This window comes from Bemisia tabaci, chromosome 2 (genome assembly GCF_918797505.1).
Source record: "Bemisia tabaci chromosome 2, PGI_BMITA_v3".
NCBI lineage: Eukaryota > Metazoa > Arthropoda > Insecta > Hemiptera > Aleyrodidae > Bemisia > Bemisia tabaci.
The window spans coordinates 58332093-58344933 of record NC_092794.1 but is presented as its reverse complement, the minus strand read 5'-3'; the positions used below and the strand labels follow the sequence as shown (position 1 = coordinate 58344933).

The 12841-nt window shown below is 35.8% G+C and overlaps 1 protein-coding gene across 1 annotated transcript in view; it reads left to right on the top strand.

Annotated features, from left to right (window-relative positions):
* The window catches only part of Ptp10D (Protein tyrosine phosphatase 10D), a 30786-nt gene that overhangs the window by 6695 nt on the left and 11250 nt on the right, over positions 1-12841 (top strand). Inside the window, exons 6-11 of the mRNA XM_019040836.2 lie at positions 4545-4713; positions 5377-5573; positions 6115-6218; positions 7011-9959; positions 10647-10795; positions 11814-12049. Coding sequence (XP_018896381.2) covers positions 4545-4713; positions 5377-5573; positions 6115-6218; positions 7011-9959; positions 10647-10795; positions 11814-12049 — 3804 coding nt within the window. The remainder of the gene's footprint in view (positions 1-4544; positions 4714-5376; positions 5574-6114; positions 6219-7010; positions 9960-10646; positions 10796-11813; positions 12050-12841) is intronic.

Below are 12841 nucleotides of genomic sequence, written 5' to 3'. Positions count from 1 at the left end.
TATTGAATACAATCAGAGGATCGAGATAGTGGAGCTTGACTTGGTTAAAATATAAAAAAATTGATTTCTAACAAAGCGTTCTTATTTAAACTAGTTCCTCTCATTTAATTTTGAAAAAATTAAAACAGATAAACCTAACCTAAAATTTGCTTTTATTCAGTCTGGGAATCTTCCTCAATGTTTTTCCAACCATGAGTAACAAATCTATCGTTTCTGGAATCAAGTATTAATCTTTTGTTAAAATTGTTTCTTCATCAGGGAAACTTGCGACCTACATCTCATTTATGAGATTCAATAAATAAAAGTATTTGATACGAACTTTTGTTACCAATTTTTTTCCTTTCTTTCTGTTTGGTTTGTAGCAACACCATCCAGATCTTCAATATAACCAGATGTATTCTTAGTATTTTTTTATTTTTTATCGTATTGTAAATCCTAGCTTTTGGATGACTTAACTCACACAATCTCTCATTATCTTACACCTCCCTTCAATCCCAAAACTTCACAGAGTAACATATTATAATCCCTGTATGTGAAATTATATTAACTTCATACCAATGACCAAAGTATGAAATCATATATCTCCATTGTGATTTTCCAAAATTTCCACTCCTATTTTATTTAATCCAATAGAAATAAACCAACTTTATAACTGGAAATCTATGAAGATTACTCTGCTACCGGAGAAGAAAATTCAAGAATGTTTTTAAGAAATTGCATTGACCAAACCAAAGAAAAAATAAAATACGACAGCAAGTCTGCGATGTCCCAAATAGAGATACACGATTTTCCACGTCTGCCATCGGTATATCCTCTAACTCACTTATTAGAGAACCTTTTTGTATTTTGAATCGAAACCCGATTGTTTAGTTTCTTAGCACATTAACATGATCCCTATATCCTCAAGAGGTGAATTTTAGTCACAGAATTGGATGAAAATTCTCAACCCGATTCTTCAGTAGAACCAATTTGCAACTTGCAATCTAGTTCAGTTCAGCACTATTTTGTGTGTCAACATTGAGCTTATTCATTTTTGCATTTTTGAAAAGTAGAGAGTGCACTTAGTTTACACTTCTCTTGGATTTTTTTTAAAAATATTTAACCACAAAAAGCAAGTAAAAATTTGTGTATTTTAAGCTTTCATTGAAACCTGTTTGCCAAAAAATACAAGATGGCCTCATAAAATATCTTGCTCTCCACAAGGAGGTCAGAGAAGCAGTCAGAGGTACCTCTCTGTCACTTTGATCAGTATGATTAAGCACCTCCAGGGTTCCTTTTTCACTCTCACATCAAGTATCGGAATCATGAGAAGTAAGAAGTCTCTTTTTTCATTGAAGGTTATTTATATGTGGGTTATATTATGGTTATATATATTAAGGTTAGCTATATCTGGGTTCCCACAGTCAGGAAACACTGAAGAAACAGGGAAATGTCAGGGAATCTTAAAAAATCAGAAAAAACCGGGAAACGCTATGAAAAATAACCAAAGTGTCAGAACAAAATTTCCAAATAGTCTGTATGTTCCGTTTAGAATGGGTTTGTATTTTTGAACAACGAATTTCCCATGAAAACAATCTCAAATTACATCTTTTTAACCATCCTGCATATTTTCATGTATATGTTAGGAAATTTCATTTTCTAAGCTCTGCAGCAATCCTGTCACAACTCGTTTATCAAGCTCTTCAGTTCGGTTTAACATCAATAAGAATAGATCTCAAATAACCATTCAAGGTGATTCCTTTGCAACTGAAAATGTTTAATTTTCTAATTTTGGGGATGCCAATTAAAATTAAGTAAAATTGTGGTATGGAATCCTCATCTCGTAACAACGGTTTGCTGCTTAAGTGTTGCATTAACTACTTCATCAAATCCTTATTTTTCCAAATTAATTTTAACATTTGAGATGTCTAATAAACTAATTCTTCATATTCTGGTATCCTCTCTCCTCTAACAGACAGAACACTAACAGAACTTGCTTCATAAACTCTTGAAATCAACACTGATTGAATTCGCAACAGTATGTAAGTCGAAGACAGAAATTTTCAATTTTCCAGCTCAGATGTCTGTGATTTTCATTTTTTATCTGAGGCATTAAATGTAGTGTATCCCGTTTATCAAATCGTTCTTTTTTAGTTGGTTGCACTTTGCATTGAATTCCTGCCTTTTTTGTGTGTATAGCAGCAGAAAATTGGTAGAGATAGAGGATAATATTCTGTTCTTACTTGTAAGGAGGGTCATCTAAGAAATTAGTCTCATCTACAGGACAGGAACTCACTTCATTCTTCCTCCAATTCTATTAAAAGGAGAGGAACTCTGGGTTATATCCAATGTTGCTGTGGCTCATGATTTTTCTAATTACAGTTTTTTTTCTTTTTTTTTCTATAGAATGTAGCTTTCAACCAAACGTTATTTGTTTGAGACTTGAATTTTCCCCAAAAGCTTAAAAACTAAAATTTGTCAGCCCCGTATTAAAAGAAGAAATTGAGTGAATTGTCTAATTTTTAAAGGTCTTTTTAAAGCTAAGAGCCTTGACCAACCTCTCCTTGCTCAAAAATAAAAATTTTAGAACTGATATTTTAGATGAACCTCTTACTTTTGAATATTTTTTTTTGTTGTTGTTGACCCAGCGTACTTAAGCAATGAGTTAGTAATAGTTGCTAATTTTTTCTTCTTTTTTCTCTGCGTATGTTTGTTTGTTTTTCTGTGATAGTTTTAAGATCACCTATCCTACTTTTTCCTCGACTTCATGCTTTAAGAGTGACCATGCTATTTTGTGTTGCTTCTTGATAGTATCTTATTTCCATTTTTTTGGCGGTATATTTAACATTTTGAAAGAGTCTATTCTTCATTTTGTATTCTGTAGAAGTTTTTGCATGGTTTTCAAGCTTGCTGATACTAGATAGACCGTTAGTTAATTTGTGTGAAATGGCCATTATGAATGTGAAACTTTTTGCTCCAAAATGTAACATGTCTGATTCATTCAGCCCATGTTTATTCTGAGCCATGTCATGCCAAAATTTACCCTCTCAAAAAATTGGAAATCGATTTTGAAATCCCCCTCCTCCTTTTTTTATCTCTATTTTTTTATTTTTGTAGGATGTATTTGCTTAGTTGGCTTATAATCTTAATCTGTAATTATTAAAATAATTCAAAATTTAAAAAGAGATATATAGTGCTTTGTTACAAAATATTTTGAGTATTGAGCCAAGCATTATGCAATTGTTTAAATAAACAAGAGATAATCCAGAGTTATTTTGGAGAGGGTTAGAAATTGTGCCGAGTTTGGTTAATGAACTGGTGCAAATTTGAGATGCCGATTATTATGCTGTTAGGGTAAGTAACTCTAGGTTTTTAACGTGGATGATTAGAAGGAAGGGAACAAAAAACCTCTAAAAAAGAGCGGTATTGTACTTTCTGAAGTACAAAATTTGCAGTTGAATCTGAATGTTTTTTTTTTTTTTTTTTTTTTTGGTGTGTGTGTCGCACCAGGTGGTTTTAAAATTGTGAATTTTTTTTAATGGATGAATTCATATTTTCCTACAATCAGAATTTCAAATTGTTTTTATGTTTGTTATTTGCTTGTCTCTGTCTTTGTGTATAGTTCTCCCATTGAGTTTGTGATTATTTTTGTTGTCCAATACAGGAGAACTGTATGTATCTCCATCTCAGATTTTGTATTTTTTTGTTGTACCAAAAGTTCTATTGTTACAGGCAAACCTGATTTCTGCACCTAATATATGTGCTTAAGTGTTTATTCTTTAGAGCAATCATTGAATCTTGATCCATATCTGATCACTTAACTTAATTTCATTTGAAAGTTGGTCATAACTGAGCAAAATTCTTTAAATCACAGTATCTCTTTAACTTTGGGAAATAGATAGTTTGCTCACTTATATTCTTCAATATTTTTATGTTTTGTATTTTTTGTGTGATGAAATTCTCTTTTTATCATGAATAATTCAGGACAGTTTTATGGACAGCTCATTTCCTTTTTGTTTCCATAATTAGTCCAATTCACGATTTGGACAGGAGCTCAACCCTCAACGAAAAATTATTTTCTGAGTGAAAGGTCCATTAAATTTATCCCTCAAACTTTACAAATTAAAAGATATTAGTTTTATCAGATATGGGGAAAAATAAGTAATTCATTGTGACCAATATCAGAGCTGTTGTCAGCCAAATTAAGAGGAATGGCTGTAGGAACTTGTAAGCAGGCATCAATGCCCAAGAATAAAAAATTTAGCTCGTCTGTTCATAGGTAAGTGAAAATAAAGGATTAATAAAAGATATTAAGAAGTTTTCTTGAATCTTTTTTAAACTCCTCCAGAATCTCAAAGCATCTTTTTCTCGGGTGTATTTGTGCTAATGAGAACCATGTGCAAATGAATTAAATCAAAATGAATCATGTAGGATGCAAATCCTATGAACATAGTTCCTTTTGATAAAGTTCATTTTCACAGAGTTCTTTTGATCATCAATACAGCCACTTTTTCAAACATTGTCTAATTTGACTCCATTAATTAATGTGCACCTTTCTTTTGCAGGACGGGCCTACAACATATCTGTCCAAACTGTAAGTGAAGACGAAATTTCTGCTCCAACCACAGCTCAATACGGAACTATACCGTTGCGTCCTGTTTCACTAACTTATGACAAAGCATCTGTTACTTCCCATAGCTTCAAAGTTCATTGGGAACCACCCAAAGGATTCAGGTAAAAAAAATTCGCCTTAATTTTATTTTTCTTCATTACCTGAAAAGCTGGAGGTTGGTTGAATCAAATGACTGATCTGCAATTCCCTTATGCAAATAGGTTGTTTTTAAACTATTTCAATGTAGTTGATTCCTTTCCTCTGAACTTTGTTCTACCAGATATCCTTTACCAAAAATGATTTATTTATGGAGGGAGTTGTAAAAAACAACGTCCAGTTCATTGAAGTGCTGTAGTAAGTTTGCGGTTCTCAGAACCCCGTTTTTAAATAGATTTTTTTTCCTTAATGGCATCATTTCATGCATCAATAGCATACTGTTGACAACTCAAACTCAATCCAACATCCAATTCTAATTTTGTATTGACAATAAAATCGGAATAATCAAGCACAATTGGCTCAAGCTGTTTGTTTGACTTGCTGTGTTAACCACCCTCTGTGATTACAATCTAGAATGCACCCAGAGATTCTTTTGCTCATCTTTCTGTTCCTTTTGCCAGATCTGTGACTTTTGCGTAATTCTTTGACATACTTTCTCAATCAGATGAAAGCTCAAGACTAACTTTTGGTGTTTTTATGGTTGAAATTTATATTACTAACTGATAAATCCTTTGGAAAAATCTCATGTTCAGTAGATACATAATCAATATTTTTATTTTTTATTTCAGTGAATTCGATAAATATCAAGTCTCTGTGAATGTGCGTCAACAATCACGTTCAACTACCCCTATTCTGAAAGGTCGCGATGAACCAACCGAGTGCGAGTTGAGTGATGGTCTCGAACCTGGTCGCACTTATCTTGTTCTCGTCAAAACTTTCTCTGGCAAAGTCGCCAGCTGGCCTGCTGCTGTCAATGTCACATTAAGTAAGTTTTCTTCTTCTTTTCTATTACAGCCTATCTTCAAAGATGATTACTGAAAATCTTGGTTGCGACTGATAGCAGTTGAATTATCAATTGATACTGATTTACTTATTTCTCTGTTAGTAAAAAGCCACATCATTATTCTTTAGTTGGGTATTTTGCACTTTGAATATGGAATAAAAAAGTATCCAAACCCTTTTTCTCAAGTTTGTGTTGGCTCATAGTTTTTCAATTTGAAATTCCAAACTTCTGTGAGTTTACTTGGATTCATATTTTCAGTCATGTTTAAGTTAAAAGTTAGTCAGACTGTCATTGATGCAATGATATAAAAATCTTAATTTTGCAATACTGGACAATTTTCCTAAAACGTTTCTTGTGTAAATTATTGAATGGTCTAGTGGTTTAGGTCAAATAATCAGCTGATGTGATGTTTTTTTATGAGTTTACGGCGGCCCCATACAACTATGCCAACTGAAGGCACTGATTAAATGCATGCAATAACCTTTTAAGCATTTTTTTAAATGATTGTGCCTCTTTTTTTCAGAACCTCTACCAGTTTATAACTTGCAGTCTTCAATAAATGATTCGACTGGTGATTTGACTATCTCATGGACTCCCGATAACACTAGTTATCAAGAAGCCTACAAGGTATGTTCCCTACAAGAGCAGTCATCTTAACAGCTTTATAAGTTTACATGTATGGCAGCATCGATAATTCAATGCCGAGGGCAATGGGACTGCGGTTTTAGAATTCAATGCCTAAAGCAGATAGAAGTGATTACCTATGTAGTTTTTTAATTGGAAGACAATTAAGTGAACTTACAATCAATAATAAGCTAGCCATGCAGGATGTTTCAATTGTTTTTTTTTAAAAAAAGAATTTAGCAAGCCAAATCCTCATTAAATCTTACGTTTTTTTCTCTAATCATGGTACCGTTGTAACACTCACTTAAAAATGCCCAAAAACAATGTGGTCTTAAAATGACATTGACTAAGAAGTAAGAACCTAGTTTGTGGAGATAATATTTTTGTTTCAGTGTTTTGCCAGAATTCACTTCATTTTGTGTCAAACCATTTCTCAGTTCCCGTCCTCTAAAAATCTTGTTCTCAAAATCAAAATTAAAGCAAAAATTATATTCTAGCAATTTTTTTCGTTTGAAACTGAGCGATTTATTACCGCTTGATAAGTCCAATTAAACAGTGAAATGTGAGTGCAGCTTGTTTTAAATTTACTCTAAGGTTCGTCCTGGAAAGTTTCCTGAATGAGGTAGCAGACTAATGCTTCTAATTAAAAAGGGCTTTTTTTTTTTTGCTGCAAATTATCACATGTTTGCTAAAAATGTAATGTTCGTTTACTTTAAGTGAATTTTTATTTCAAAACTTGCCAATTTTTTTACTCTATAAATTTTCTCCCTCTAATTGATGTGAATTTGTTTTTAGATAAGCTATGCTGAAGCAGAATCAATTAATGGAGAATATAACCAATTTACAACAGATAAGACTGAATATGTGCTTGAATCTCTGTTGCCTGGACGCAACTTTTCCATCTCAGTCCAGGCAGTTTCAAATGGCATGGAAAGCAATGAGACAACAATTTACATCGTCACTCGTCCCTCCGCTCCTATTATTGAAGATCTGAAACCAATAGAATTTGGACTGAACATCTCATGGAAGTCTGATGTCAACTCAAAGCACGAGAAGTTTGAGGTTATCCATTTGAGGAATGGAACGAACCAAAAACCAATCACCACGATCACAACAGAACCAAACCTCCTCTTGGACAATCTCTATCCTGGCGCTGGCTATCAAATAGAAGTTTACGCCATCAGTCATGGTCTCAGAAGTGAGCCGCATGAATACTTCCAAGCTGTTTATCCGAGGCCTCCCAAAAATCTAACCATTGAAAAAATAACCAGCAATATGGTCATTGTCAAATGGAAAGAACCATCCGATACAATTTTCTCTGAATATTTAATCAAGTACCGGACAGAGGAAGAAAAAACTTGGGTACGGTTACCTGGTGTAACAGGCCCTCCGGAAGCAGAGATAGCTGAAATGACCCCTGGGGAACGCTATATAATTCAGGTTAACACCGCGAGCTACGGAGTTGAATCGATTCATCCATTACAAGTTAATCACACAGTGCGACCTAATCCAGTATCGAATATTGCTCCTCTCATCGACTCAACCAATGTAACTCTAGAGTTTCCTCGACCTGAGGGTCGCATCGAGTATTATGTCATAACTTGGACTCCTCTTGGGCCAGAAGCAAAAACAGAAACTGTAAGAAGAAAGAACATGACGGATTCTGGCCCGGAGGAAGGGAAACAAGTGATTGTTCAAGCTCTTGTTGAAGATCTGACGCCTGGTGTCAAGTACGACTTTGACATCTATACCGTTTCATATGGTCTGGAGAGTGATGTTACTTCGTTATCCACCCGAACACTCCCTCTTATTCTGTCAGAAGTTCTCGTGGTCAACAATCAGCAAGCAACCAATTCTGTCACACTCCGCTACACGCCTACGCCCCAATCCCAGTCACACTTCGATCTGTACAGATTTTCATTGTCGGAACCAGGCATTCCGATCAAAGAGAAATCCGCCAATGACACAGAATGGAAAGTAACATTCAATGACCTCATGCCAGGCCGTCTTTACAACATCACTGTCTGGACAGTAGCGGATGGTGTAGCCAGCCAGCCTCTGCAAAGACAAGACAGATTATATCCTGAACCGATAACAAGCATTAATGCAACTCAAATCACTGACACTACCGTAACTCTTAATTGGGACACCCCAACAGGAGAATTCAATGCATTTGAAGTTCAGTATTTAAATACTGAGGGACTCCTAATCCAGAACCTAACTCTGCATAACTCCATCACAATTTCAGACTTAAAACCACATCGTAACTACACGTTCACAGTCGTTGTTCGCTCTGGCACTGAGTCGTTCATTCTTCGCCGCTCCCTTCCTGTATCGGCCATCTTCCAAACTTTAGAATCTGTACCTGGAAAAGTTGAGAAATTCCACCCAACTGACATTCGACCAAGTGAAATCAGTTTTGAGTGGGCTTTACCAGACAACGAAGCCAACGGAATCATCCGGAAGTTTACCATAACTTATGGACTACAAGGATCATCTCACACGGAAGCACGAGATTTCAAGCCTTGGGAGTTCCGTGGTATTATTAAAGGCTTGCAACCTGGTAAAGCTTATACGTTCAGGATACAAGCTGAAACAAGAATAGGCTATGGACCAGAAGTAGTATGGTCTGAGAAAATGCCAATTTTGCCTCCTCCAAAGCCGAACAGTCAAGTGGTTCCTACAGAAGTGTGTCGCAGCTCCACGACGATTCAAATCAGATTCAGGAAGAACTATTTCTCGGAACAGAATGGACAGGTGACTATGTACACAATCATTGTCGCAGAAGATGACTCTAAAAATGCCTCTGGTCTAGAGATGCCTAGTTGGAGGGACGTTCAAGCTTATAGCGTGTGGCCCCCCTATCAGGTTATGGAACCATATTATCCATTCAAGAACTCATCTATTGAAGACTTTACCATTGGAGAGGAAATTTGTGAGGGACAATCAACCGGTTACTGCAATGGTCCCTTGAAAAGCGGATCAACATACAGAGTCAAGATCAGAGCATTTACAGCACTGGAGAAATTCACTGACACTGCATATTCTTTCCCTATTCAGACAGACCAAGATAATACCCCAATTGTATTGGGGATCATTGGTCTAGCAGGGCTCATAGTTCTCATTCTTGTGAGCTTGTTACTTCTACGAAGACGCCGTTTTGCAACAAAAAATACGACTGATCATCGTGGACAAGATTGTGCTTCCCTTGCTGACAGTATTATTGAAACCAGTCGGCCGATTCGCCTAGACCAGTTCGCAGAACACTATAGAATCATGTCTGCTGATTCTGATTTCCGTTTCTCTGAGGAATTTGAGGAGCTAAAACATGTCGGGCGAGAGCAGTCTTGCAGTGCTGCGGATCTTTCTTGTAACCGTCCGAAAAATAGATTCACAAATATTTTACCTTATGATCATTCACGCTTCAAATTGCAGCCAGTGGATGATGAAGAAGGCTCTGACTACATTAATGCCAATTATGTCACAGGTCACAACTCTCCGAGAGAGTTTATTGTAACACAAGGACCTTTGCATTCTACCCGAGATGACTTCTGGCGCATGTGCTGGGAGAGCAATAGTCGTGCCATTGTGATGCTCACAAGGTGCATTGAGAAAGCGCGAGAGAAGTGCGACCATTACTGGCCATATGACACTTTGCCTGTCTACTATGGTGACATCTCTGTTACTATGCTCAATGATACGCATTATCCTGACTGGATCGTCACTGAATTCATCATGTGCCGGGTACGATTTTCTTTTTACATCACAAACTAATTTCTTTAAGCATTAATGACAAACCCTCTGAGTAATTTTACTTTTTAATCAAATCATAATTCTAATTATTAGCAGTTTTTTTATTTTTGAGTACAGCATTTGAATACTTAAAAGTAAACAGAGAAATAAGAATTAATTCAGTGTTATACATCAGTAAGTTAAGAGACATAAACTGACCCCTATTTTCTTGTAATTTTTACCTGTGACAAAAGCAAGGTGAAGATACAAGACTGAGAGCAAGAAATCAAAGGGCAGAAAAGAAACTAAAAATAAAAACTACTTACTTTTATTATTTGACATTAAAAATTGCCCCTCACCTTGCAACTTTTAAGTGAAAAACTAATTGACATTTTTTCCGAAAGTTTTTTATTTTTCCATTTAGAAGTCAGAATATTTTACGAAAATTTAAAGCTACATAGTTGGTGCGTTCTCTTGAAAAAAATAGAACGAAAGTGGAAGTAAAAATCAGCAATTGTGATAGTAGTTTCAGATGAGGATGTCATACAAAATGACCATATTTTCATTTTCTGACTTATGTAGATACTCAGAAGTTTCTCCCCTTAGATTCTCTATCTATAAGTTAGATTTTGATTTCATAACTTCTCCCTAATTTATCAGTTCTAAGAAATTGACCAAGATATTTTTTTCTCCTATCAGGGTGATCAAAAACGTATAATTCGTCACTTCCACTTCACAACGTGGCCTGACTTTGGTGTACCAAGTCCTCCACAGACTTTAATAAGATTTGTTCGCGCCTTTAGAGAACGGATTGGTCCCGACCAAAGACCCATCGTTGTCCATTGCAGGTAAGTTCATATCCATATCTACAGAAATCAAAACTAAGCTTGAATTTCAAACGAACTACTTGTTTGTGAAGCACAAAAGAAGTTGACCCAGTCAGTGTATGCTATTCGCAAAGCTTTAATAGTGCAAGTTACAAATCAATGATCAATGTGTGTGTTTTTGAAAACAAGAATTATGCCTGTTAATTGGTCAGCAAAATTCTCCATGATAATCAATGTGAATCATGTTTGACAATTCATTTTCATTCATACGCAAGCACATAGGAGTCAATTGATCACTCGGTTTCCTCCTGTGCTTAAATTAGCTCCTCCAACACAAACAGAAAATAGCCAATTAGCAATAAATGAAAACAATTTTTCAACTGAATTTAATTGCCTTACCATGAAATAAGCGAAACACTAACTCACAAATCGATAGCCAAAGTACGAAGCCATGTTTTTGATGCCGTTTTTGATGTTGTGATACCTCCTGTTTGTTTTCTCTTCTTTGAAAAATAGGCAGGGTAGTTTCTTGAAAATTGCCTTGATTTTTCCTCTCTGTGAAAAAAATGTATTCTGTATGTATCTCAAGGATCTCAAGGTGTAAAGTTGGCTTGTCTCTCTTTGATAAAATAAAATAGGAGCAGAAATTTAAACTTCATGATAGAGATATGTGGTTTTTTCACTTTGGCCACCGAAATCTTTCAAATACAATTTTTTTTACAAAAATGTTCCAGATGAGAATGATTATGAAATTCTCTCAATCCTGTTTACCAAGCAGACCTCTATTTTTGCAGGGAATTTGATCGTTTTTAGGACCAGTTGATAACCTTGACTGAACTTGAGGCTGACCACAAATAAAACATCGCCGTCAACAAAATTTTAGCATCGAACTTTTTATTTTGTCATGTTACCAGTTGAAGTTAAATTAAAATAGCCAGTTTGAGAGAAAGAATGCATTTTTGCTGTCACAACTCAGCTTATTGATGTAATACCCGAGCAACTAAAATTTGCAACGATTCTGTCTCATGAATTTTTTCAGTGCTGGAGTAGGCAGATCCGGTACGTTTATCGCTTTGGATAGGATCCTTCAACAAATAAATCACAGCGACCATGTGGATATATTTGGCATTGTATGGAACATGCGCAAAGAGCGCGTCTGGATGGTTCAAACAGAGCAGCAGTATATTTGTATCCACCAATGTTTACTGGCTGTGCTGGAGGGTAATGAAAACAATGGTCCCCTCAGAGAGATCCATCATAACCAAGGCTATGAAGGTATGCTCAACTCTATTCCTTAATCATTTTCCCATTTTGATTGTCTATATGTTACTTTAACTTATGTAAATGGAAGAAGCAGGGTTGCCAGCGACCGGGAAAACCGGGAAAAGTCAGGGAAAAAAAATCAACCGGGGAAAGTCAGGGAATTTCGGTGTTGGTCAGGGATTTTTCTGATTTTTCGTGGAATTAGGCGCGGGCGGTCTCGGGCTCGCGTTGCAGGATCAACTGACTACTTTTCACTTTAACAGACTGCGTCAGATCCATACTTAAAAGTCAGGGAAAAATATTGGAAAGTCAGGGAAAAGTCAGGGAATGGAAAAAAATAATTTGGCTGGCAACCCTGAAGAAGTATATCTTCATAACAAAATTTAGTTTAGGACTCGCAAAATTTAATGACAGGAAAACATACCAAATTAGATAAGGACAAAAAGATGATGAACCAGGAGATGAGAAGTAAGCAAGCATCTTTCAAGACTCAATTAAAAGCCAGTGCAATGGTTTTAGAATTTTTTCAATAGTGCATGCAAGTTTGCCCTTTCTTTTACAAGTATTTTCATTTCTGCGCCAAAGTAGCACACAGTTAGAATGACGCAAATAAATAACTATTTCTAAAATTCATCTCTTAAAAACGACCAGGAACTGGAGGATGAAGAAAACACGGAGTGCCCTCCTTACCAAATCTAAACCAGATCTAAGGAGGACAATCAGTAGCCTCCCCATATTAGATTCAGACCGTAAATAGTGGTCCAATTTTGTAGGTGCTTCCTCAAAAAACAATAAGGCAGTTTT